Raw genomic sequence first — 24,809 nt, forward strand, 5'->3', positions numbered from 1 at the left:
TTTTTAATATTAAGAATATCAGTTTGAAGCTACTTAAAAGGCACCATGATATCAATAATACATTAATACATGATATTAGGTTGGAGACTTCTCTAAGTTTTTGGAAACTTAAAGATATTTTCTCAATATGATTAGAGAAATTTGCAATTGCCTATCATTTCTGAACATCAGAGAGATGATGGAAGAAAGCTCTTGGTGACAAGGGTATGGCTCCATTATAGAAGAGTGAATAGATGGATCAAAATAATAGATATTCTTGAACAAAGAAGAAATCTCTTCTTTTTCGGTGAAATGGGAGACACTAACATTATGATTTATAGACCCACAACTTTGTCACTTCTGATCTGCTCAAGCATCTTGACAACCTCAGCCATGGTAGGCCTCTTGGAAGGCTCTGATTCAAGGCACATTAATGCAATGCTAAAAGCATCGTTAATGTCGTCCTCTGGACAACACCCTAAGTTATTGTCAAGTACATACTCCTCCTTCTTATCCTGAACAACTGCCTTCACCTGCAACAAGGTTAACCCATTTATTCTCATGCATATTAGTCACCGATCAATTTGAGAAAAACTTTCTGAAGTGTAAAGTGAGGACAATCTCTGATATATACTAAATTCTCCATGGTCAATCTCTAATACTTGATCAAAACTTACCCACGTTACTAGCTTTGTTCCTTCCTCAACAAATGCTTCATCTGTAGGCTTCTTACCAGTGAGGAGTTCTAGTAAAACCACTCCAAAACTGTAAACATCCCCTTTTGCTGTTGCTCTTCCGGTATCAAAATATTCTGAAGAGAAAAGTTTCGTAGGCTCATCACTCTCATGTACCAATACATTGAATAATCTACAAGCAATACAGTAAATTGTGGTCGTACTTTAAATTCATAACCATACCTGGGGCTAAGTATCCGAAAGTTCCAGCAACAAGAGTTGAAACATGAGTCTTATCTGGTTCCATCAAAGTAGCCAGCCCGAAATCAGATATTCGAGCCTCCATGTTTTGATCCAACAATATATTGCTTGATTTGATATCTCTATGGATTATATGAGGGATGCAATCATGATGAAGGTATGATATTCCTCTTGCAGCACCTAGTGCTATTTTGTATCTGGCCGGCCAGTCCAGACATTTGTTCGTCATTGATCTTCCTGCATCGTAATGTACAGTAGGCACATAATTAGTGTACCAGATTAATGACCACGGATTGAAAACTTGAAATTCAACTTTTAATGGTGCTCTTTAGCGATTATGATGTTTTAAACGCTTCTTACTTTCAAATCAGCATATCATTTGCACTAGTATGGCAAACAAACTTATTGCTGAAACTCATGTAATGATGTAAAATCTTAGCTTAACTCATGTAGAAATCGAACCAATATATGCATACCATGAAGAACTCTATCTAAGCTGCCATTAGCTACCAGTTCGTATATGAGAAGGTTATAATGTGGAGCAGTGTAATATCCATGAAGAGTCACAATGTTCCGGTGCTTTATATCACCCATTGCTTCGAGCTCTCTCTCGAATCCTCGATCTCTATCTGCACTTCCTCTGTTCAGTCTCTTCACAGCAAAGGCCATGGTGTCATTTACTGTAAGTTTATAAACTGTCCCATATCCTCCAGAGCCAATAATGTCCTTGTTGCTCAACTTCAGCGTCTTCTTTAAGAACACATCTGATTTTAGAGACTGCATTACTGGTGCCCTGAACAAAACCATTTTCCCACCTGTAAATTCCACAATACAATACATCAGTTAGGATATGTATACCTCTAGTTTTCAATGTGCATATTTCCCGGTGTTCTCAGTTATACCTGAGAAGCCATGTTCGAAAACCAAGTGCTTTCTCTTCCATCGCCTATAGATGAGGACTGCAATTATAATCTTCGATATTACAAAAGCAATACAGCATATGGTTATGTAGAATGCTAGAACCAAAGCATTCCTCATTTGATTCAACTTGAGCAAAGCTCTGTTGATATAAAACCAGAAGACTGCAGAAATAGAAGAACTAAAGTCTAAGATGAGGATCCGTACTTCATACTGTGGAATCAACTTTAATGAATAAGCAGAAACATTGTACTGTTGGATCATTGAAATATTGACACATATAAGTGCATTAAGGGTCCTACGAAAGCAATCTTGTCCTTGTACTAGATTCACATGCATAAGTTTACTAATTTGAGAGGTCATCCACATGAATTGGAAATTAGCCTTCTAGAGCCTAATATGGGCAGCAGGCAACAACCAAACTTGATTAACCCAAAAGTATTAAAGGTAAAAGAAGATAAGTGTGAAATGGGGATGCATCATGTGATATTCAAAGTTGTCACCTTCTCCTTTCCCATTTATGTGGAAATTTAGAATTCACAGGCCAAAAAGTGCCTTCTTATTTTTGGGATAGAAAGCGCAGCTGTGAAGTCTGGGAGAGTGAAAGCAACTACATGGGTCTAGAATTCTGAATAGAGCTGCATCTTTCTTCTCTGTGTATCTGCAATCATGTATTATGTATGTGCACCTTGCACTTGATAACTATTGGATCAAAACATGAAAATATGGTAATAGAATTAATTTGGTGACTTCATAGCTTACCCTAGGGTTGGAAATGTAGAACCTTTTAATGGCTAACGATCGGAGATACTGTAGAGATCGAGCTGCCTTTATAACTCAAAAGTATATTTTTGTATCTAAAAGGATTTGATAGGATGGATTTCATGATCTCAGACTTGTTTAGTTATCACAAAAAAAAAATCTCAATTCAACGAATCACAGTTTTCTGATTAAGATTTTTTTCGAGAAAGTTAGACATAAAGTCTTCTCCTCTTAGCTTTGAATCTTCCATTTTCAAACCATAAGTTGGGTGTTGCTCTCTCTATGCGGTGTACCTTTCTTTTTCTTTCCCTTTTTTGAAATTGGGATACTCCTTATTTATAGAATTATATTAAATGGTTGTGTTAGGCATACTTAGTGTGATCATTCAAGCAGATATCACTCACATCAGTCACATGTTCTCTCCTGCCATTGTCTAAGCCTCTATAAGGAGAGAAGTAAGGAGATGAAAATGAATCCAGTAGTAGCAATGTAGCGCCATCAACAGTAAAAATCAGCTTTCCTCCAGTAGCCACATATGATTCTGTATATCTGTTTTGTTTATATGATCAAGAATATATCCCGAAATCGATCACAAAAGAACACGATGGCAAGTTGGCAACCAGTTGTAAAATTTCTTGCATTTATTTGAAAAGATTGTTATCTCTTGCTTCAAGGATTACTGAGCAAAGAATCAAAGTCAATCTTACAAATTTTTGTTGATAAAATACTTCTAGTGCAATAGTCAAAACGAGAGAAACTAGAGGGTATATGTGTTTACCTGTAGACTGCAGCTTGATTAAGGTCTATGTTAAGTTCGTTGTAAATTAACTTGAGAATATCCGAAGATCTTAGCGTCTTTATGTAGACATAATTGTGTATTTCTAATCATTATGAAAGCCTTACGAGTAATAAGTCCCGAAAACTGAAGATACCAAGACACATCACAACGTCTGAAATCAATGAAAAAGCTCATTGTACTTTAAGTAGTACAAAAACAGAACTGGCCTAACTAAGACAAGAATCATAGTTTTCCTGCAATACGATTTAGGGCTTATTCAAATGTACTCAATTCGATCATCAGATTCATCATCATATAGGATAATTACAGTTCTTGGGACTAAAAGAACTTGCATTTCCGATCAACTGATCGATTTGAGTTCTTGATCGATTCTTTATGTCGATCGTCTTTCCTTATGTACGTTCCGTCGTCTTGACTCCATCGGCCATCCCGTTATGTCGATCATCTTTCCTTCTATGATCTTTCTTATGCTTCTGTCAACTTCCAGTCACGTCCCAAGATCTGTGAACAAAGAAGACAATCAGTTAAAAAGAAAAAGAATTGATCAAGAAGAAGAAATAAAGAAGTAATAAACCCTAATCTGGAACCCAGGTCATCTCTCCCAAAACTTGAACTCTGGAAAAAGAATTGACCAAGATGAAGAGATAAAGAAGTAACAAACCCTAAACTGGAACCCAGGTGTCTCCCAAAACTTGAACACTGATGGATTTCCCCTTTTTCAGTCGCTCCCATAAGCTCTCTCACACTCACTTCACTCTCTCCATTCTTCACTCGCAGATGAGGAATGAGGAAAGGAGAGAGTAAAAGAGCGAAAGAAAGCAGAGAGGGTGGGTGATTCAGGAGGTAATGATCCATCTAGGCTCTATATATAACCGTTAGTGAATTGTCGGCTACGGAACAGCTGTATCAAGTTAGCCGACCCTGGAAACCCTAATTACAATTACAGCTTGCTATTGCCAATATATAAAGCTACGTGTCTCTTCATACTCTCCTGAAATTCTTTCTCCGGGGCTCTTACCGAAAATACCAGCTCTCTGTTTTCTTTCGCTTTCTCGGCCTCTGCGTTCATCATGCTCCTGATATGCGAGCTGATTTAATTATGATGAACAGAGAGAGCCGAGAAGGTGTGAGAAAGCTTATAGGAGTGAGTGAGTGGATGGAGATCGAAGAGAAGGCATCAGAGTCCAGCTAGAGATGTTAGTTCACTACGCCATAACTCCACTTGAGCGACGGAGGGCTGTGGTCGCTTCAGGCCGGATTTTGTTCTCCTTCTTCGTTTTAGCTAGGGCTTTGCGAAGGCTGTTGGCCGGATGAACAAGGCGGGCGGGCATTGGCCATAACGACGGTTCTGATCGCGACAAAAGAGAATGATCACAGTACTCTGCACGTACATACGTTTAGGGCAAAAGCCGCAAACTAGCTTGTAGTTCTTTCATTCTATAGCAGGTAAAAAGCCATCTTACGAGTTGGATCGTTAAGGTGACCAAGATCCTTACAAGATATGGGAAATAATTGCAGCAAGAAGAGCAAAAGACTAGGAAGGAACTAAGATCTCTACTTCACCCAAAAGAAGAAGAAGACTGCAAGAAGCAGAAGCTCAGGGGCAAGCCAACCAGTTGGGAGTGGCCGGACTTGGCTTTCCAAAACGATCGATGATGCTTATTCCGATATATATTTCGTCATCCGCATTTTAGTTCACAGTTTGTTCTCATATAGATGCCTTAATTTCTATCTCCTTCACATGACAATACAAAATCTGAGATTCTGATTGAGGTTTGAGAATAAACTAGTGTGTAAAATTTGATTATATCCTCTTGGTTAGAAGAGTAGATTTTCACGCACCTTCAGGTACATTAAAGCATAACCAAATAACCAGCTGTACGTTTGCATCTCAATTGAAAGCTATAGTATGTTAACACATCTCAGAAAACTCCAATTCCAATAGGCAACAAAGCCGAATTGCCCCCTGAGATGTGCACTGTCAATTTACCATTTCGATAACACATCATAGTGATTTCTTGGCTCCTATGAGTCCTATCAGATTAATAAAAACGTGATTAAAGTAAATTCTCATTTGAGTTAGGTCTTAAGAGTGTAATTATGCCTCATATGTTAACATAATGTAGAAATTCCATCACGAATTGGATGTGGGTCAGTGGGTGAGATCTAATATGGTCTCTGAGGTCTATATGGACAGAGAAGTACTCATATTATACTGACCAACAATCTAATAATTGAACTCTCTTGGCATGCTTTTACACAATGGACTTTCCATTTTGATTGCAGATGGTGAGAAAACTATATACACAAAGCGGACAAAGATGATAGAATGGAATACATTTGTTCCCCAAATCGGGATCACGGAATATGCTTAGAATGCGCTGCATCTCAGTGACTTCTTATTATCATGTTTTAAAGTCACAAGGGAAACTCGTGTATGCCCGTGCGACATGCGGACACGAATGCAACACCGTATTGAGGGTCAGAAAACATATTCTTTTTGGACATTTCAACTTTTCTTAACTGTTCAAATTCTTCTTTTTGTAGAAACTATAACTGAAATGTTATTGTGTGTTATGAAGAAGTTTGTAACAGATTGAAATCATTGCTTGTAACTCATATATGTTATGATCTTTTGATTTCCTATAAAAACCATTTTATTCATTACAGATTGCAAATCCTCACGGTATAAATAGCCACCATCATTTCATTGTAAAATCATTTCCAATCACAATTAGCTCTCTCTCTCTCTCTCTCAAAGTGTTCTTAGTTTTTCACTGGTGATAGAAAGAGCTACCTTTCGAGTTCGTTGGGAGTTCTAGTTAATAGTGTAACTTCCTAGAATTGTTTAGTCTTTTTATCCTGGGAGACAAACGCAAAGCATCTTTGCACCGGTAGAGGAGGCGTAAACGTCTTAAGGACAGTGTGGTATCATACACGTCTCAACTAGTTCTTCAATCATCAATCGTTCGGTATTTTGGTCGAATTTATATTGAATTTCTTTCGTATTCTTCGTCATTAGATTTTAATGTTATGTTATAATTATTTATAATTCAGTTTATTAAATTATATATGCAACATATAATAATAATAATAGAGAGAGAGAGAGAGAGATGTTGTGTGAGAGATCTAGAACTACAGCAAGCAATCTTCATGAATTGGTCTTCAATATCAAAAACCGCACTTTCCCATTGAACCTGGTCATTATTTTGTGAGAACAACTTCCAAGCTTTAGTTCCTTCCTCAATCAATCTCTTTGTCATTACTATTTGGTGTATGCGGGGAAGACAACAATACTCCAAATACCATCGGTCACTTCTTCAACATCAGAAACAGAAGAATTATCAACAGATAATTGTAGAGGTGGATCCTGGAATACAAAATCTGATTGTGTAAAAAAACAAGCTTTTGGTGGACAAGGAAACAAATTGGATAGGAAACTGAATTGTGAAGTAAAAGAATCCAAAAAAAAAAAACCACAATGTTCACAAATACTGCACACTCGAAATACTCCATAATAGATGAAGTCAAAGGCAAAACATTTTGATTATGGACATAACCCTGCATATTGTTGGCATCTCTACCACCACAAACCAAAGAAAAAGTGGAATCTTTGTTGAACAAATAAGGCATAGCTTTCTTTCAAACAATCTCGCCATCAATATGCAGCCGCACAAAATCAGAAGAAACCTAAAAATTAAAATTGTATGAGCATCTCATCTTATATATTTTAACTATTGACTACTAGCTATTAATTAGGCACAACCCCACTGCTTCAACCATGCCAAAGAGAAAATGCAATCAATCAATCAGGCTTTAAGCCACAGTAAGGTACATATGACAAAGATTTCAAATTCACATTTCCTTCGAACTTTGATGTATTAGTATTACCATTTTCTTATTTGTATACTTCTGGTCTCATTGGAATGATTGGATAATTCGACCTTTCTGCCTTCTTCCTCTTATGTCATTATGCTACAGGATCTTGAAGTATGTATCTTAATAAATAGTGACTCTTTAGTAGTTTCTTATATCAAAATTACCCTGCAACCCCTATATTCCTCCGAGAAATGCTGGAAATTAGTACATCTTTAAAGCATTCAACATCATGCCTCTCATCCAACATGAACCTATTTCTTCAAAGGAAACTTACTCCACACAACAATCTGGGGGATTGCATACACGAACGTGGCAGCAAATTGTTCAAGAGCATTTCTAGATAAAAGTTCCATCAGCAAAAGCCTCAATTTCTTGTTTTCTTTTATTTCAAGAAATGGAGAACTCCCCAAGGCATCCAAATGAACTTGTGGCACACCAAACAACAAACCATCAATCCCACTCTTCAAATACGATCCACAAAACACAAATTCAAGCACGATATGAACACAAAATCAGCCAAATAAAATCAGCAGAACCGAGAATAACTCCTAAAGCTCCAAAAACACTCTTCAGTCATTTAAAAATGGTACATGACGTATCAAACGTCATAGAAGAAGTAATGATTCATAAAACCATGAAGGAAAAAAAAAACTAACAAAGATGAGAAATAGGCACTGATCGAGGTACCCAAAAAGATAAGAATAAGAGAAGAAAAATCAAGAGAGAGAGGAAATGGGGAATTGATGAAGGCCTGAATGAGGGTGACATGGAAGGTAACGGCAGAAAAGAGTTAGAGCCAAAAGCAGACGGAGAAAGTTGGTTGACTGTGGTCAATTTCGATCCGGAAATCCTTAAACGGCAGATAGTCGTCACTTATAGTAAAAGTCATTGGTCTTTGAAACTCAACTGGGTTTCGTCGTGTTTTCTATGGAAGATGGGAAAACCTTAAGAACAAGACTCTCTCTGTGGGTTGGTGTTCTTTGGGGGGATTGTTGTCAACTCAACGGTTTGAAACTGTTACGGTTGTGTTTTGTGATGGAGTTGGAATCAGATGCAACTTAGTATACGTGGAGTTGAGTGATAACTAATCGGCGGGGTCATAAAAGAGCGGTTATTAGTTGATATATAACTCTAAATTTTAACAAAATTGCAATATAGTATTTGTTCTTTTACTGTAACCTACGGTTGCGGTTTTTTTAGTTCAACCAAGGTTACTAGATTAGTAAGTACAATACTTAACCACTGAAATGAGATATATTTTCTTTTAAGGTAGCACATAAACTAAATAATATACATGAATAATCTTCATCTAGGCTTGAGCCCATATAACCTACTATGTAGATTTGTCATTGATTAGATTGATAAATAAAGATGGTCGGCAAATTTGCTTCCGTATATAAATTTTAATATTGAAATGAGGACCATCAAATTTGAATTTAATGAGTTAAGAATATCAAAAGTTATGATTTTGTTCAATCAAGTCTTGATTTCAAATGTGTATGATTATGCTCTTTTCATTTCTCCATCACCATCATTGTAATTGTTTATGTCACTGTCACTGTCTTTGTAAAGATATTGAAGATTATCAATGATAGTGAATAAAAATATAACAAAAATCGTTTCATCTAACTACCTAGTTAATTATAGTTATTAATATGTATATATATATAAAGTGCTGAATTTTTATTTCTATCATACATTCAGAGCCGACCCTGACATGACCTCAAAAGACACATACTGATCATCTAATATGTCTAGCGCGACTTTCAATTTTTCTAAACCAACCATGATTTTCAAGATTTTACCTTAACTAATAACCAAGTGTAGTTCTGGTACAGTATAAATATGTTGTTGCAAAAGTTGACTTATTTGAGTAAAAATATTAAAGTGTCATTAAAAGGAAGAGAGTAGTAAAAGATGTCCTTGAATAATTTTTTCTATAACTTATAATCTTAACAGATTATAAGCTACACCTAACATCAAGAGAAGCTAAACTTTCAGTTCAAAATCTCAAACAATTTACAACATTTCCAATGTCTAGTTCACCAAGTAAGGGTGGAGCTACCTACGGGCCTGCAATTGCTATGACACCCCCTAATTTATCAATTTGACTTTCAGTTCATTTGTTTATGCAAGTTTATAATTAGTGAAATTAATTTTTTTTTCTTCATATACAAGTGACGGATCCAGGACTTTATTTGTATTTCGTAAGGGAACCGATCCAAGATGTGTGATGTATATGCCATTCCAAAGGATTTCTTGGAACTGCGGTTTTTGTTTGAGGGCATAATATAAAAATAAATAAAAATATTAAATATTAAAATTAGAGACAATTGTTTTTTTTTTTTACATTCAATATTGTTAGAATAATACTTATCCAGCAAAGAGTTATAATATATTCTACATCAAAAATCTTAGCAACAAAAAAATAGGGTCAAACAATTAAAACCTCTTAAGCTCTACTTTTTTATTCAATAGGACATATGCCAAAAGAAATAGAACATAGTCCAAAAAACAAAGTTGGTTAGTTTTACAACTAACATGACTTATACAATCTAATTCATATATATATATATATATATATAAGTGTATATTGTTAGCAATCACTACACTGTAGCAGAAAAGTTGGTGTGTGCATATGCCCTCATTTGTCCCTATCTCGGTTTGCCACTATCATATATTATACTAGCATTTACCTGTGAATATTTTTATAGAAGTTAATTTTGATAATAACTTCCCACTACCCACTATCCATGTTTTGTTTTTCCATAATTTTGATTTTTACTTTATAGTTTCTATGTTTATTTGTGAGAAACTGATGACAGAAAGGTAAATCTGTCAGTTTGTAATTTGGTGTTATTCTCATGCTCGCTTTATATTAATAGAGATATATTTGACACCCCTTATGTTTATCCTTCATACATTTGATTTATGTTTATCATTTACTATCGCCAAGTACCTTTAGAAACCTAATGGTTGACCTCTTTAAGTTTACTTATAAAAATGATTGTCACGTCCCTACTTAATCTGCTCATGGAGATTAAGAACAACAACACAAAATATCATATCTAACAGCAATTATATGACACTCATTAAGATGAACCCCTCCCCTTGATACTTTTTATCTTTATGATTTTGGATCATTTTACTCGTGCAAGACATTTGCTCTTAGCTGGATGCTTCTTCCTACTAGAATGTTAGTTAGGGACCTAGGGTTGAGTCACTAACTCCATCATTTTCTACTTATTGTTCATATTTATTGATCATATTGCCTATACAAATAGACATTTGCCAAAGCAAAATAGTGAAAATACTGAGAGAAGGTGCCTCTTGACTAGATGATGCAATTACTCGAGAAGTATTATTATCAGCCCCTCAAACGCTGTCGTTTTGAAGCAAATAGCAGTAGCTTAAATCCCGAGAGTACAATACTGAAAAACGCGACGGCCCAGAATAGAATTGTGGAGTGAGAGATGGCGAGAGCAGAAGCAGTGAACGCGTACAGATCGCTTCTGAGAGCGACCCGGAAATCGTTCGCCGGAGATACGGTGATGCTCAAGGGCTCGGCAGCGGAGGTCCGACAGAAATTCGAAGAGAATAGGGGCGTGACGTCGGAGGCGGAGATCCAAAGACTCCTCGGCGAGGCACGCGAGGCCTCCTCCTTCATCTCCACCATGATCGTCCAGGCCAAGCTCAACTCCCGCGGCGGCTACGGTAAACTTCAACTCTGAATAATCTCTTAAATTTTCGTAGTGTTTTGTTGTGTTTGTTGAAGACAGAACTTCAGTTAGAATGAGATGGTTTTGGTTGCAGAAGTGAAGCCGGAAAAGGTGCATGCCGGAGCTACGCTTGAGATTCCTTCCGAGGCAATCCTTAACAAATCTTAATGCAACAGGAACAACTGAGAAACAAGTTTCAATGTGTTTTCCAACTGCCCAAGTTCTGTTTTGTCCAATTATTGTTGATTGTTAGTTTGATAACTAAATGGAATGGTATGGAGTACCATGATCTTGATGATTTGCCTATCTTCACCATTGTGCTATTGATAAATGGAATGATCTTGAACTTTTGGTAGTCTGCAACTCTGCCATTAGTTCGATTCGACTAAGTTTGTATTCTAGTTTTGCAAGAAAGAATCATATTGTTGAACGCCTCCTACAGAATTTCCAACTTTAGGGATTTGGGACTCTGTTGTATCAGTTATACCTGATATTTACGTTTGGTGAGTTGGAAATAAAATCTTACACTCTGTAGCATCCCTGCATTTTAGAATCATAAATGTGGATCAAGGGTGTTTATTTTGCTCATGCTTGGTAGAAACTTGGTCTTTACATTAGTAGGGACTGTGTCTTCTCTTTCGAAGGTTTTTCTTCATCCCCGGATCTTCAAGTGTGTGTTTCTTTGGTTGAACTTCTTATCCTTTTCTTGAACCATGGCTCATGTACTGTCTGGAGAATTGTCTCCAGCTAGCTTTGGTAGTTTGTTGTTCTAACTCTGGGCATTTTGAAAGATAGAAACAATAGACACTCGCTTTAGAACTCCACATCTGTGGCTGCACTCAATGTGTCAAGCTTTAGCTCACTCGCGAGCTTTTCATAGTTACTCTTGTATACAGACTATCCCTCCAAGACCTCGACAGCTCCGGTTGGATGGTAAAATGCCAACCTGTATGGGTTTTTGATCAAGCTACTAACACAGGAGGAGTTGAACTGGCGTTATTTGTGGGTATGTAGCTGAACCATTGTGGGATCTGTGGGTGGTGGAGCTAAAATTTATTATGTTAACTCCCAGAAAATGTAGAAACAAGTCGGTAGGGGTGTATTCTAGTGTCTGCTTCGAGGTTTATCATTCCCCATAGATCCAGCTGAACACTTGTGTATGATTACATAACCTATCTTTTTGGGAACTCAATGGCTCCCATTATGTTTGTGTATCGTGAACGTAAACAGCGGATGACTTGGCTACATTTGCCTCAAATACTAGCTAGATTTGCCTTCAATACTTGGAACATACGATTTATCAGTTAAGGAGCTTGGAGCTTACTATCCTATCATTGTAACATTTGATTACATTCTACCCAGGGAGGAAAAAGTAAACGGGTAATAGAATGGCATGGTGTTGAAAACACAGCTACAAAGGGGCACCATATGTGATTAGTATTTTTAAGAGAATAATCTGTGAATATATGTTCTAACAGTCATTACACGTTATGATTTTAGTCAACAGCTAACATTCAAACTCAAGAATCAAGATAGGGAAAATTGGGGAATTCTAAACATGAAAAATAATCCAGACACTAAAGTCTGAGTTGGAGCGGTAAGGTCTCAATCTCGGTTGAATACTAAGCACTACAACCATCCCTAGTCAATAAGCTAACAAATACTAGAATACATCAGTCAGTAATAAACATCAAAGCACTCTCCATCTATAACTGGACAACAGGCTCAAGGCTTTGGCAATTTTGGAAATTGGCCATTTGATGGAGCACAACCGAGACCTGAAAGTAGAAGAGTAAATTTGTTTATAATTCATAGTAATATAGTATACATGTATGATAGCTCTGAAAGTAAGAAGCACAACCTTTTCTATCTGCAGTTGTCCCAAATACAACAAATCATGGGCATTTTCTCTGTACAAAAGAAGCCCCGTGCTCCTCGTACCTGTCAATTGCCATCACAGGAACTCAAATGCTGAACAATCGACTTGAATTCTTAATCATTCTATAACATAAGTTATTTGCATAAAACTTCATTATCACTAAAGAAACCAAACTTCATGGAACTTACTCAGCCTTGGAGAACCACATTTGCTGGAATGAACCAAGAGAAGCCAATATACTGCCACCTATCCAGACACTGCAAAATTGAACAATAACTAGTCAGGGAAGAGAACCTGCATGAATTAAAGACTCACTGCGAGATTGTAAATATTCTTGTGTGACACAATTTACCAAGAGGGGGAAGGAGGACAAGAATTAAAGCATGTTACCTGAATCGCCTTTCGGTTGCATTTCCACTTGCCAAGACTTTCACTCTAGCAGCTTGGGGAGACTCCTGTAGTTAAAATAAAGACATCTTGATGAATACTTGATGAATACTTGAGAATATTAAGTATTACTCAATCAGTTGCAGTCAGTTTCACATCTTGGACAAGTGGCAATTTTAGTACTTACCTATGATACAAAATGTTCAGATCATTGAGTTGTTACTTCTAAAACATTTTAACATAAGACTAGATGGACTTAAAATTTAGCCACACAAGATAGAATTTAAACTCAGGTGAAGAAAAAAAAAGGCTTCATTGCAGCTGTACCTCCAGCAAGTCTTTCTCAAGGCGTTCCTTTAGTTGTTGCATCGACGCTGTGCCACCAGCAAGCTGTACAACCAAAATGAAAGAAGAAACCAGATTACTGTCTGAACTCTAAAATGTGTAAAGAAGGGAAATATTTAGATACATTGATGAAAGCCATTTACTTTGGTTAAGATACCAAGTCACGAGGTCTGCAGACTTCCCATAATTTTTTTAAACAATTGGTAAAAAAACAAAAGATATTTTGTTTCATCCGGATGTTGATTTATCATTAATTTTAGTTCATAGTTGGGGACAATGTAATGTGATTGATTTTTACCAGTATACTACTAAATAATTCACGACGGATGTCCACATCACACTTGTTTATGCTGTCTATAACCTGGAAAGAACAAAAATTATATGTTAACCATGAGATAACAAATTGCGGCGAACGAGAAAAGTATAACACAAAAAAGGGGCAATTGAAGAAACAACTCAGCAGAAGTATCCACTTACCATTTGAGGTAATCCACGAAGGGAAGGAGAAACCTCTGCAAAATTCTCCATACCAGGAATCGTCTGACAATTTCACACAAAAAAAAAACAGAGTAAATAAACAAGTCTGTCGAAGCCAACCATTACCACCAGCAACAAAAAAAACGACAACTTAATGCATGATTGAATGAGAGAGAAAAAACGTGTGGCATCTACCTGAGCTAAGGATGGGTTAAATAGTACATCAGGGATCTTGAATCTATCAGATCCAATTTCAATTGTCCTGCGTGATGGATAAGAGGCAACTTTATATCAGAAAAGAAACCAACAGTATAAAATCGGACTACTACAACGAAGTCAATATATGAGCGTACGCAACTCATAATTTGTTGACTTTCTAGTGTAGATCGACTTTTTGGTAGTAGTAATGACAAACCGTAGGAATTCAAAAAAAAATTCATAAAGAAGAATGAGACTCACTGGCCATCAGGAAGCTCATAAGAGGTCATTGGAATGTTTGAATACGAGCTTTCTGAAACAAACGATAATTTGTTAATTCACCTTATACAGAGCCTTGAACATAAACGCAAGCTACAATTTATTTGAAAATAAACCCTCAATTTATTTGATGATAGGAAGTAGACAGACCATTACAATCCTAATTTGAAATTAGAGATGTAATTGCGAAGCTTAAGAATTGTTATGCTTGACGACATTAAAAAACTCCAACCATTCAAGTTGTCAAACAACTAAGCTATTCATCCTACCAGTGAAACCTCCAAGTCCAACTAATTAAGTTTTCAAATAACTGAACTCTCTCTTTACTCTGTAAATAGGCTACTTGTCTTCACACTTCAATAATTTGGTGGGAGGACCGTATAGAACAATATGAGGTCATTATATATGAGCCTACCGGCCACAGTCAAGATAATCATTTTCAAATAAAGTGACAAGACATGCCCTTCAGAATATCAACCAATAAACAAGCTTAGAAAGAAACCCAGTAACAACAGGAAAAACTACAAGCCAATTAAAAGAAAATCAGCATGAACAATAACAATCTCAATTGTATTCAGTAACGGGATGCACATGTTATACTCCCAAACCACAGCAAGTTATGAGAGTTTAGAATAACGAACCATCATATGGAGTGTCAGGTGCTCTGCACACACATTCCTTGATATCACTAGCAATTATCCTCTGCCACAACAGATCATTCCGATTAAATGGAAACATTAAATGATAGCTTAATAAAAACTATTATGGTTAATCACAAACCTTGGAATAGAGCTTGTAGCTCTCTGTGGTGTTTGGAAAATCAACATCTACAACCTACAACATTTCAAAACAATCAAATGAAGAAATAAAGCAGTCTAAATTTGAGACAGGACGCATGCTGATGGTGCCTAATATATAAATATAGGGTTTGGATTGATTTAATCTAACTTCCCAAGGGACTTGGACAAGAATTTCAGTTGCAATTAGATGTGAATCACAAAAATCTATAAGAACATTGTGCGGGTTACAGTGTCATTCTCCAAGGCAACAATGTCGTTGGAACCATAAAGTACTCATGAAAACAATATTTGGTCTGTTTTAAAAGGTTCCAAAACCACTGTAATTTTTTCTCTGGCACTATATGATAATACTTGTACAATTGTAACCATCAGCTAGTTCTTTATACTTTGATGCAAGAATTATTTGGCCTTAACATTCCATTACAGTTACTTATAACTATTATTAACCCCGCCTTTACACTTCCCTGCAACCCACTGTATCCGCACTGTTCAGATGAATACAAGTTACAACTTACAACTGTCAATTTAAAATATGACGACCTGGCTGCTAAACTTCAAGTTCTCTGAATAATCTACTGATGAACAGAAAAAATACCTGAAACTCTCCGGGTCGTGTTTCCTTCCTCTTGAAAGAATATCTGGGTTTGATCTACAATATATAAGTAGACAATAAGCACAAAAAGCCATGCAACTACAAGCCAATAATTCCCTTTCAAAACAAAATTTAGGAGTCACTCACTGTCATTCCTTTACTTTCCAAACTTTTAGTCAGACAATCAGTAAGAAAATCTCCTCCAATAGGAGAGGATGACACAGCCTGTGAAAAGAAATCAAGTGTCAAAAGCTGATGTTGGCATACAATAACATTGCATCAACTATTGTTTTAGATCACTATTTCTCTTTCAACATCAGGTTGGCAAAGGTACTTGGACATAGTTATTATGTTCTTATTGTCATTCTTTACACATCTAGGTCTAAGCACAATAATTATATCTAAGTCATGAGTCTTCGTTGGAACACGAAATACCTTTTGGAGAACATAACCATCATGGACTGGAGCAACTGTAGTTGATCCTCCGCCACTAGAAGAGTTTATTAAACATTAGATTTGAGTTCAGCAATAATGATAATTAAATTTTAGCGTATACTTTTAAATAAAGCAACATTATTTCACCAAAAAGAGATAAATGTTATAATACGTGCAACATCAGAACAGACTATGATTTAATCTATAACTAAAGGGGATAGTTGATGTACACGTGGCAGAATGGTGACCACCCATAGCCTTGATATCCAATACTATATCCAATTGGCTCACATAAACCGGAAAAAAAAATCTTAGAATGAGTATGCCACATTACTTATCTAAGCAAAAAGGAAATTTTTAGGAAAACTGCAGTTAAATGTAGGTGGAGAGTTTTTCATCAGTTATAGTTGCACTTTAAAATCTCTTACCTGTCAACTACTAAGGATGTAGCACGGCCAGATGCAAAAGATGTGAGAACCTGGCATCATAAAACATCCATGTCACTAACATTCACAAAATGTAAGAAATATAAAAGCAAATCATGTTCTGCAAGTTGGAGTCAAGGGGATGAGAAGTCGGGGGGGGCTTACAGCATTCTTGGCCATAAACAAAGCAGGAACTTTGTACTTTTCAAACATGAGCTCTGCTGTCCTGTAAGGTACATAACAAAACTCAGTAATTTGGGTACATATATTAAATTAATCTAAAAATACAAACACTGAAACATAGATCAAGAAGTGCAAGAATCAAGGAATACAGTTAACATATACAACAACAATTACAGAATATAAAACAGTTATCAAGTGGGTTGGCATAATAATTACAAGACAAATACAAAGAAAGTTAAGGTATGGATCACTGGATCAGATTATACATGATCAAATCTAAGGGACTCAACAATAGTACTTTCACATAATGAACTAACAAAAAGGCATCAGAATACACAACAATATTTTTATCGTTGTAGCCATCATTACAGAACTTCAGAGTCCAGGAGTGCTCTAATTTCATATTTTTAATTGACTAGAACCTGAGAAAGGAACAGAGACAACTTTGAAATATGTTTGTTTGACAAAATAACTTTCTTTGAAATATGTTTGTTTGACAAAATAACTTTCTTTCCGCAAGAGAAGTTTCTGTCTAAAAAGATAACCATGTAAGCACTCCAATAACAAAAATAATTGATTAGGATAACAATGTTTTTTGCAAAAGAACACAAAATTAATTTACATAAGGTTTTTGAATGAAGTTGATATTCACAATTGTAAGCTCCTAATAAAAGAATCACCTTTCTCTCTGTTGCTGGGAGTTAAAAGATGGCTCCGCAAGTAGCATCGGGTGCTCTTTGGGATCAACCAATAGGCAGTCCCTGAAAATAATATCCAGCAGTTAGGTTTATGAATCAGGGTGAAGGTGCAGCCTTCCCATCACAAGACAACATTATATAAGATGTTTCAAGACATGTGAGAAGGTACAACATTACACAAATCTCTTATAAAACTATCAGATTCAGCACGTCATTATCTTACACACACTTATATCAAACATCTAATCAACATTATAAACACACTATAACAACAGTTACCTAAATGCATGATCCCATATGCTCTCCACAGCATCCCAGTCAACAACAACTCCATCCTTTATGGGGGACAACACCTGATAGAGCAGCAGTACATAACCAAACTCTTTCAGTACAAAATCTGGTTTGCACTTAAACTAAAAAAATCTTACACCAAAGAAACAACCTCCATATGATCCCGGCGATACCCTAAAGCTTGAGACCCTACATATAGTTTCCGTTTTGCCTTGGCCTTGTCAGCATCACTTTTGGGATCAGCAGATCCAGAGTTTTCAGTTTCCTCAACTTCCATTTGATCAATTGACCCAACAACCTCAACAAAGTAACATACACCATCACTCCATCAGTCCAAGTTTAATTTTACACATCAACTACTAATAACAATCAATTAACAGATTACAACACCATACACATTGGACTTCCAACAGTCTAAAAATCCAAAATTTAAAGCAGCAATTATGATATCTGGGAAAATTTTACATCATATAAAACCCTAAATTCCCAAAGGAGCTAAATTCAAGAGGTGAGAGCGAAAAAGGAGACATCTTGAAATGCACTTACGGATGGGAAAACAGCCTTGGGCGCATCTTCGCCGGCGTAGCCGGCCTTGCAAGTGTGGGAGCCGAGGTCGATTACGATGGCCGACACCTCATCTGTAAAAGCGAGGCCAGAATTAATAGAAAATTCAAGTTTGAAATTGAAGACAGAGATACAGAGAATGCAGGGGTTTGGGTTTAGGGTTTGTGCGTAACTCACCGCCGCCGTACATGATTCTAGGGTTTCAGAGAGACGAGTCGAATAGGGGCTTCTGGTAGTGGCCTGAGCTCGGAGCTTAAGGCTCTGTGAGAGAGAGAGTGAGTTCGGGGTTTTGTGACTGGGTTTTCCGGTCAAATAATCGCTTTGTGCGAGTAAACGACGAGTTTTTACAAGTCGTTTACTAAAATCAGAACGACTCGGGGATGCTTCTGTGGAACTACGAAATTGCCCTTGCAAACAACTTGGGAATCCTGATGTGCCAGAGTTTGGAACCAATACCTAAGAGGGCGGCAAGAATGTTCAGATGATGGGAGTTGAGGACTCATCACATCAAAGAAGAGAAGAGAGATCGAAGCGGGGTTTTGTTAGATGCAAACACAGAGCGGTGATAGAGAGATCTAGCAAAAAAGGTTTAGTGATTAACAAAGAGCTAGTGATTCTCAAGAGAAAACTAGTTTGAGATCGAGCAAGAGCAGAGGGGGAAGCAATGTCGGACGACCTACCGGAAGCCAGCCTAGAGAAAATCCTCCTCAGCTTGCCAACCAAGAGTTTGATGAAATGCACAGCAGTTTGCAAGTCATGGTTGTCTCTCATCAAGTCCTCCACCTTCATTCACACCCACCTTAACCGCAGCATCCAAGACAACAACTCTCGCCTCTTTCTACTATATGCACACAACTACAGGGATAGGATTAGCAAGTCTTACTCTATGCTTTGGCCGGACCCTGTTTTTGGTGACTGCAAACCTAAGCTTAACCCTATTACTTACAACGGGGGAACTATTGTCTATAAAGGAAGTCATGTTTCACCTCAGTGTCTAGTAGTCGTTGGTACTTGTAACGGTCTCGTATGCCTTGCTCCTCGTCCTGGTGATGAGTCCCCTGTTGTGATTTGGAACCCATCTATAAGAAGCATTGTGATTTGTCCCAGCAAACCACATAATGAGGATCCTAAATATGCTTTTGGTTATGATTCACGTACCAACGACCATAAAGTGTTGAAAATTATGAGAGCCGTTGATGTTTCTAACAATAAGATTGAGATTCGAGGTGACAATTACTCGTTAGCTACGGGCATGTGGAAGAGAGTGTTGCTTCTATTCCTGTAGATCTTGTGGCTCCTGCTTACTATAGTTTAACTGCTTTAAATCCTTTATACAATGTCAATGGCTCTCCACATTGGTCTGGTGATGGTTATAATGTTACAACCGCGGAAACAGGGACAATTTCATCATGTCGTTTGATATGGTCAGTGAAGTGTTTTGCAAGATGAATGTGCCTGAAGCTTTGGGGGAACAAGAATGCAGGTGTACAAAATATGGGGATTGTCTTTCCATGGTGGCTACTGCAGATAGATCATTTGAATTCAACATTTGGGTGATGAAAGAGTATGGCGTTGCGGAATCATGGACGAAGATAACCTTACGGCATGAGAGAAATCTTAGAACGAGGGAATTGATGTGTTGTAGAAGTGAACAACTCGTGTTTGGGATATATGGGCCAAATATGTACGCCGTAGATTGTAGGACTGGTCAGGTAAGACAATTTATAACGTCTGATGGTCTAGGGTTTTACTTCTTCGATCCTTATGTAGAGAGCATTCTCTTGCTTGGCCACCCTGATGCTATTTCGTACTGAAGTAATGCTGCTTTGTACCGACTGATTTCAGCTTTTAAACAATTTGAAGTAATGGATCTTCCTAGTTACATATTTCAGCTGGTGGTTTGAAAAAGTCGTTGATGTGAATTTGAATTCCCATGCTAACTTAACAGGGTTTAGATAAATCATTTATATCTAAGAAAAAGATGGGAGGGTTGAAACCCTAGAGAATCAGATACAGTACAAGGGTTTTATTATGTATATTAGTAGTTGTATTGATCAACTAACTCTCTGAAAATCCTTCGCTATAGAAAAAGTTAGGGGTCAGTGACAGATATAGATTGCTCAGAGGTAAAAACATTAAAAATAGCTAATTCAGCATAACTCAGTAAAATTAAGAGTGTGATATAAACAAGTAAACAATAGGCTTTGCATTCCTCCTATGTTTTGGATGTTCTTGAGCATACCAGTAAATCAGATGTTAGTGAGAGGAAAAATGTTCTTATGTTCAAAGACTTCCGAGGTTAATTGTGTTCAAAGAATCTCATACTCAGAGCTACACTAAGGAAACCAAAGGTGACTGAAAGATGCAAGCTGCTTGTCAAAGTTGTAGCTGCACGAGTATTTATTGAGAATCTCATATCAGCAACTACAGTAGAGAAATGAAAATGAGGATTGTAAAGCATCTATTACAAATGAAAGATCCGTAATTCCCATAATTCCAATAGATGCAAACATCCTCAATCGAAATGCCAAAAGACCACTGTTCCATCTCTTTACTCATAGAACTGGAGTACTGGACTAAACTTGCTCCTTAGGTAACCAATGGGTCCTGTAAACAAAGTAATCATAATTACAAGTTTACCACACAGATGAACAAGAAGCTCTATTTGTATATGTACTTTGCATATTCACACAAGTTATAACGTGGTGCAAAAGCCAAGAGATAGCTTGGTACAGACACCGAGATGAAACTTGGTGCAAAAACCGAGATGAGACTTGGTAAAGACACCGATGTAACTTCAACATAATATCATATTTCAGAAGACGCCGGTTCTCTTAATCAATTCTTTGTCTTCTCCGGTGGAAGACGTCGTCGTTCCTCCATAGGCGCACGTCGAGTTGGAGGTGCATAGAGGAAGCAATGTCGGACTACCTACAGGAACCCATCATAGAGAAAATCCTTCTCAGCTTGCCCCCCAGGAGTTTGATAAAATGCACAACAGTTTGCAAGTCATGGTTGGCTCTGATCAAGTCCTCCACCTTCATTCAGACCCACCTCCGCCATACCATCCAAGACAACAACTCTCGCCTCCTTCTACTTAAAGTCGTCTCCAAGAGTGAGGAGAGTAGCAAGTCTTACTCTCTGCTCTGGCGTGACCCTGTTTCTGGTGAGTGCAACCTTATGGACCCTATTACATTCATTATAGATTATGAAAGAAATATTTCAGCTCAGAGTCTGTCAGTCATTGGGACTTATAACGGTCTTGTGTGCCTTGGTCCAAGGGTAGTTGATGATTTCCCTGTTCTATTTTGGAACCTGTCTATTAGAAGCATTTTGATTTTGCCCACATCACCAACCCCTTATAGCATATTCAAGAGATATGCTTTTGGTTACGATTCGCGTACCAATGACTATAAGGTGTTACTGATTCGTGAGAAGGGGGGGGGGGGGGATGGTAATTCGAGGTGACATTTACTCCCCAGCTAGGAAGATCTGGAAAAGAGGGAGTGTTGTTTCTACTCCAGGGTTTGTGACTCCTCCTTTGTTTGATTGTACTGATTTTGTCAATGTCAATGGCTGTCCACATTGGTCTGGTAACCAAGTCGGGGATAACTCCATCATGTCGTTTGATATGGTTAGTGAAGTGTTTATCAAGATCCAGGTGCCTGAAGCTTTGGGGGCCAGACAAGCTGGTGTACAAAATATGGGGACTGTCTTGCCGTGGCTACAGAGAAAATATCATCTGACATCAACATTTGGGTGATGAAAGAGTATGGTGTGGCGGAATCATGGACTAAGTTAACTTTACGGCATGAGGAAGATTTTAAAATGCAAGACTTGATGTATTGTAGGAACAAAGTGCTCGTTTTTCAGAAATATGGAAATTTGCATACTGTGGATTGTAGGACTGGTCGAGTAGGAAATTTTGAAATTAGCAGTGGAATGTGCTGCTACTTCATGGATTCTATTGTAGAGAGCATTCTCTTACCTGATCATGCCAATGTTATTTCGTATTGAGGTAAAAAAATATAGTCTACTAGTAAGGAAACATAAAGTCATATATGACTACTAATTTCAATCACAGTGTACCTTCTTTTGTTGATGCAGATTTAGGATACAGAGCAGTGATCACGAGTAACATCCTTGATCTCCGCTTGCTTTGGTGTCTTTGGGCAATGCATTGGTGATCTGGTTGGACGTGCTGAATTGTTAGTTGTCTTTTCCTACTTTCTATTCCAACTTCAATCCTCTTTGGACATCTTTGGTGGCATATATGCCTATTCTTTTTTGCCTTGTAGCTTGAATAGTTGTTTGACCATTGTAAACTGATTTCAGCTTGTGAACAATCTGCTGCTGTTGTGATTTAAGACTACTTAGTAAGTTAGTTTAGAATACTGTACTTTGTGTTTCTGTTGGTTTTAGTCTCAATTGCTGTTGACCCCCTGCATCCTAGTTATTGCTTTTGCTCTATTGCTACAAATTTTCCACCTTAGCTGCACTTAAAACAAATCCCACCACTATTGCAAAAAAGTTGCATATTTGAGTTTGATATTTGAAGATAATTTCTAGAGGAAACTGATTCTCGATCATTCGGAACCATTCGTGAGAGGTGGTAAGCATTGAGCGTAACAAGGCTACGATTTGCTTGCTTAAATGGTATGCATGCATATTGATCAGATCTTCCATATGCACCTGGAACTCTTTCTCCAACTGCTTATACATTTGAGTATTATCTGTTGGGTTTCCAGCCCATGTGTTTTTTCTAAGATGGTTTCTTAGAATATGGTGTTCTGGTAAGGATATGGAATTCTTATTGATGATGATTTACATGTAGAAGGATGAGGCTTTACAGCCTAACACTATTAGGAATATGATTCTTATTTGGTGATGAAACAGGTTTGTGCTTATAGCTATATAAGAAGGGGTTATGCTCTAGGTTTAGAAATAACAGAGACAGAGCATAGTGTGTTCCATTCTCGGTTAGAGGATGAGAGATGGCAGAGAGGAGAAAGATAGGAAGAGAAGAGAGTCATTGTTTTCTTAGTCTTTCTTATGTACCCATTATTAATATAGTGGAAGTGTGTTTCTGTCCAGTAGATGTAGACAAAGTTATTTGCTGAACCACCTTAAATATATGTTCTTGTGTTCTTTACTTTGTGGTTGTTTCTCTTGGTTTGTTGTGTTTGTTCTGTTTCTCTGACTAACTTGTTGACCGATTCACTACAAGTGGTACCAAAGCCTGGTTAAAGGTCTCAAATCGGTGTTGTCAGAATGGATGATGATGTGAAAGGCACAATGATCAAACTCACCCACAAGAATTGGGTGACGTGGAAGCCAAGAATAGAGGATATCATGTATTGTAGGGATATGCATGAGGCCATAGAGGGTGTGGCTGCAAAGCTAACCAATATGAGTGATGAGAAGTGGTGAAAGTTGCACCGGAAAACAGTTGGTACGATAAGGCAATGGGTTGATGATAGCATCATTCACCATGTGTCAAAAGAAACTGATGTTGAAGAACTCTGGAAAATATTGGAGTTCCTCTTTGAGAAGAAGACCGCTGCAAAGAAAGCATTCCTTATCAAAGAGATGGTCAACATAAAGTTTGATGACGATACTAGTGTGGATGTGCACTTGAACAATTTCTAGAATGTGACCAACCAGTTGTCGACAATGGGTATGAAGGTTAAGGATAAGCTACTCGCATTGATGTTGCTAGGAACTTTGCCGGATAGTTGGGAAACTTTCGTGGTGATCTTGAGTAATTCTGCTTCTAATGGTGTATTGTCTATGGATACCGTTAAGGAAAGCATGCCTAACGAAGAAGGAAAAGTGTTGGCCTAGACAATGAGCACGCAAGAGCCATTTATGTGAAGGGTAAATGCAAGAATTTAGGTCAAAGGTTTAGTGGTGATTGTCACTATTGTGGCGAGAAGGGCCACATGAAGCGGATGTGTTGGAAGTTGAAGCTTCCGAAGCGATCGTTGGACGTTGCTAGTGGAGAGTTTTGCCGTTCCTTGTACAAGACACATAGTTTGGTGTATAAAGATGACTTGAGTGCAATGGGTGATACTTCTTCGGACATACGGCGTCATGGTGACGACCATATAAGGAAGAAAGGCGTTTTGGAAAAGTGGTCTCAAATGTCATTTTCTAATGGATTTTCTGACTAGGGTGAAGATGGTCAAGAGTTGTTCCACCAACAAGGACATGGTGATGAGTTGTTCAATCAGGGGGAGCTGCATACTCCAACTACATAGTTCTG

General features: G+C 37.5%; 5 protein-coding genes across 5 annotated transcripts; 3 read left to right on the plus strand and 2 right to left on the minus strand.

The window, feature by feature from the left end:
* Nucleotides 1-82: 82 nt before the first annotated feature.
* LOC126786061 (receptor-like serine/threonine-protein kinase At1g78530) lies at nucleotides 83-2,159 on the minus strand. The gene is made up of 5 exons (XM_050511765.1): nucleotides 1,817-2,159; nucleotides 1,391-1,729; nucleotides 897-1,151; nucleotides 657-790; nucleotides 83-512 (listed from the first exon to the last, which is right to left on the minus strand). The coding sequence occupies exons 1-5, from the start codon at nucleotides 2,094-2,096 to the stop codon at nucleotides 315-317; spliced, it is 1,206 nt and encodes a 401-aa protein (XP_050367722.1). The 5' UTR covers nucleotides 2,097-2,159; the 3' UTR covers nucleotides 83-314.
* Nucleotides 2,160-10,696: 8,537 nt separating this feature from the next.
* On the plus strand, nucleotides 10,697-11,528 carry LOC126788480 (mitochondrial zinc maintenance protein 1, mitochondrial). Its single transcript, XM_050514475.1, has 2 exons — nucleotides 10,697-10,986; nucleotides 11,086-11,528. Exons 1-2 carry the CDS (start codon nucleotides 10,746-10,748, stop codon nucleotides 11,157-11,159), a joined length of 315 nt encoding a protein of 104 aa, XP_050370432.1. The 5' UTR covers nucleotides 10,697-10,745; the 3' UTR covers nucleotides 11,160-11,528.
* An 897-nt stretch (nucleotides 11,529-12,425) lies between these two features.
* Nucleotides 12,426-18,868, minus strand: LOC126785828 (actin-related protein 4). Its single transcript, XM_050511478.1, has 21 exons — nucleotides 18,722-18,868; nucleotides 18,527-18,618; nucleotides 18,132-18,278; nucleotides 17,969-18,042; nucleotides 17,672-17,752; nucleotides 16,974-17,034; nucleotides 16,812-16,861; nucleotides 16,384-16,438; nucleotides 16,096-16,173; nucleotides 15,952-16,005; nucleotides 15,337-15,390; nucleotides 15,198-15,258; nucleotides 14,539-14,590; nucleotides 14,275-14,341; nucleotides 14,080-14,142; nucleotides 13,901-13,963; nucleotides 13,585-13,647; nucleotides 13,261-13,325; nucleotides 13,059-13,127; nucleotides 12,853-12,932; nucleotides 12,426-12,769 (listed from the first exon to the last, which is right to left on the minus strand). Exons 1-20 carry the CDS (start codon nucleotides 18,732-18,734, stop codon nucleotides 12,887-12,889), a joined length of 1,308 nt encoding a protein of 435 aa, XP_050367435.1. The 5' UTR covers nucleotides 18,735-18,868; the 3' UTR covers nucleotides 12,426-12,769; nucleotides 12,853-12,886.
* A 340-nt stretch (nucleotides 18,869-19,208) lies between these two features.
* Nucleotides 19,209-20,546, plus strand: LOC126787020 (F-box/kelch-repeat protein At3g06240-like). The gene is made up of 3 exons (XM_050512960.1): nucleotides 19,209-19,825; nucleotides 19,941-20,256; nucleotides 20,493-20,546. The coding sequence occupies exons 1-3, from the start codon at nucleotides 19,209-19,211 to the stop codon at nucleotides 20,544-20,546; spliced, it is 987 nt and encodes a 328-aa protein (XP_050368917.1).
* Nucleotides 20,547-21,463: 917 nt separating this feature from the next.
* On the plus strand, nucleotides 21,464-22,682 carry LOC126787021 (F-box/kelch-repeat protein At3g06240-like). Its single transcript, XM_050512961.1, has 4 exons — nucleotides 21,464-21,974; nucleotides 22,069-22,303; nucleotides 22,450-22,554; nucleotides 22,652-22,682. Exons 1-4 carry the CDS (start codon nucleotides 21,464-21,466, stop codon nucleotides 22,680-22,682), a joined length of 882 nt encoding a protein of 293 aa, XP_050368918.1.
* Nucleotides 22,683-24,809: the final 2,127 nt, after the last annotated feature.

This window comes from Argentina anserina, chromosome 3 (genome assembly GCF_933775445.1).
Source record: "Argentina anserina chromosome 3, drPotAnse1.1, whole genome shotgun sequence".
NCBI lineage: Eukaryota > Viridiplantae > Streptophyta > Magnoliopsida > Rosales > Rosaceae > Argentina > Argentina anserina.

What these genes read in the sequence shown, in the direction of transcription:
- LOC126787020 (XM_050512960.1), top strand. Translation starts at nt 19,209, where the DNA reads ATGTCGGACGACCTACCGGAAGCCAGCCTAGAGAAAATCCTCCTCAGC. An exon ending in AGAGTGTTGCTTCTATTCCT is followed by an intron (nt 19,826 to 19,940) that starts GTAGATCTTGTG and finishes CCGCGGAAACAG; the next exon opens with GGACAATTTCATCATGTCGT. An exon ending in TAGATTGTAGGACTGGTCAG is followed by an intron (nt 20,257 to 20,492) that starts GTAAGACAATTT and finishes CTAACTTAACAG; the next exon opens with GGTTTAGATAAATCATTTAT.
- LOC126788480 (XM_050514475.1), top strand. Translation starts at nt 10,746, where the DNA reads ATGGCGAGAGCAGAAGCAGTGAACGCGTACAGATCGCTTCTGAGAGCG. An exon ending in CAACTCCCGCGGCGGCTACG is followed by an intron (nt 10,987 to 11,085) that starts GTAAACTTCAAC and finishes TTTTGGTTGCAG; the next exon opens with AAGTGAAGCCGGAAAAGGTG.
- LOC126786061 (XM_050511765.1), bottom strand. Translation starts at nt 2,096, where the DNA reads ATGATCCAACAGTACAATGTTTCTGCTTATTCATTAAAGTTGATTCCA. An exon ending in TTTCGAACATGGCTTCTCAG is followed by an intron (nt 1,730 to 1,816) that starts GTATAACTGAGA and finishes TGGAATTTACAG; the next exon opens with GTGGGAAAATGGTTTTGTTC. An exon ending in CTTAGATAGAGTTCTTCATG is followed by an intron (nt 1,152 to 1,390) that starts GTATGCATATAT and finishes ATTACGATGCAG; the next exon opens with GAAGATCAATGACGAACAAA.
- LOC126785828 (XM_050511478.1), bottom strand. An exon ending in ATATGGGATCATGCATTTAG is followed by an intron (nt 17,753 to 17,968) that starts GTAACTGTTGTT and finishes TATTATTTTCAG; the next exon opens with GGACTGCCTATTGGTTGATC. An exon ending in TGTTTATGGCCAAGAATGCT is followed by an intron (nt 16,862 to 16,973) that starts GTAAGCCCCCCC and finishes TTATGATGCCAG; the next exon opens with GTTCTCACATCTTTTGCATC.
- LOC126787021 (XM_050512961.1), top strand. Translation starts at nt 21,464, where the DNA reads ATGTCGGACTACCTACAGGAACCCATCATAGAGAAAATCCTTCTCAGC. An exon ending in CTATAAGGTGTTACTGATTC is followed by an intron (nt 21,975 to 22,068) that starts GTGAGAAGGGGG and finishes TTTCTACTCCAG; the next exon opens with GGTTTGTGACTCCTCCTTTG. An exon ending in CATCTGACATCAACATTTGG is followed by an intron (nt 22,304 to 22,449) that starts GTGATGAAAGAG and finishes TGTGGATTGTAG; the next exon opens with GACTGGTCGAGTAGGAAATT.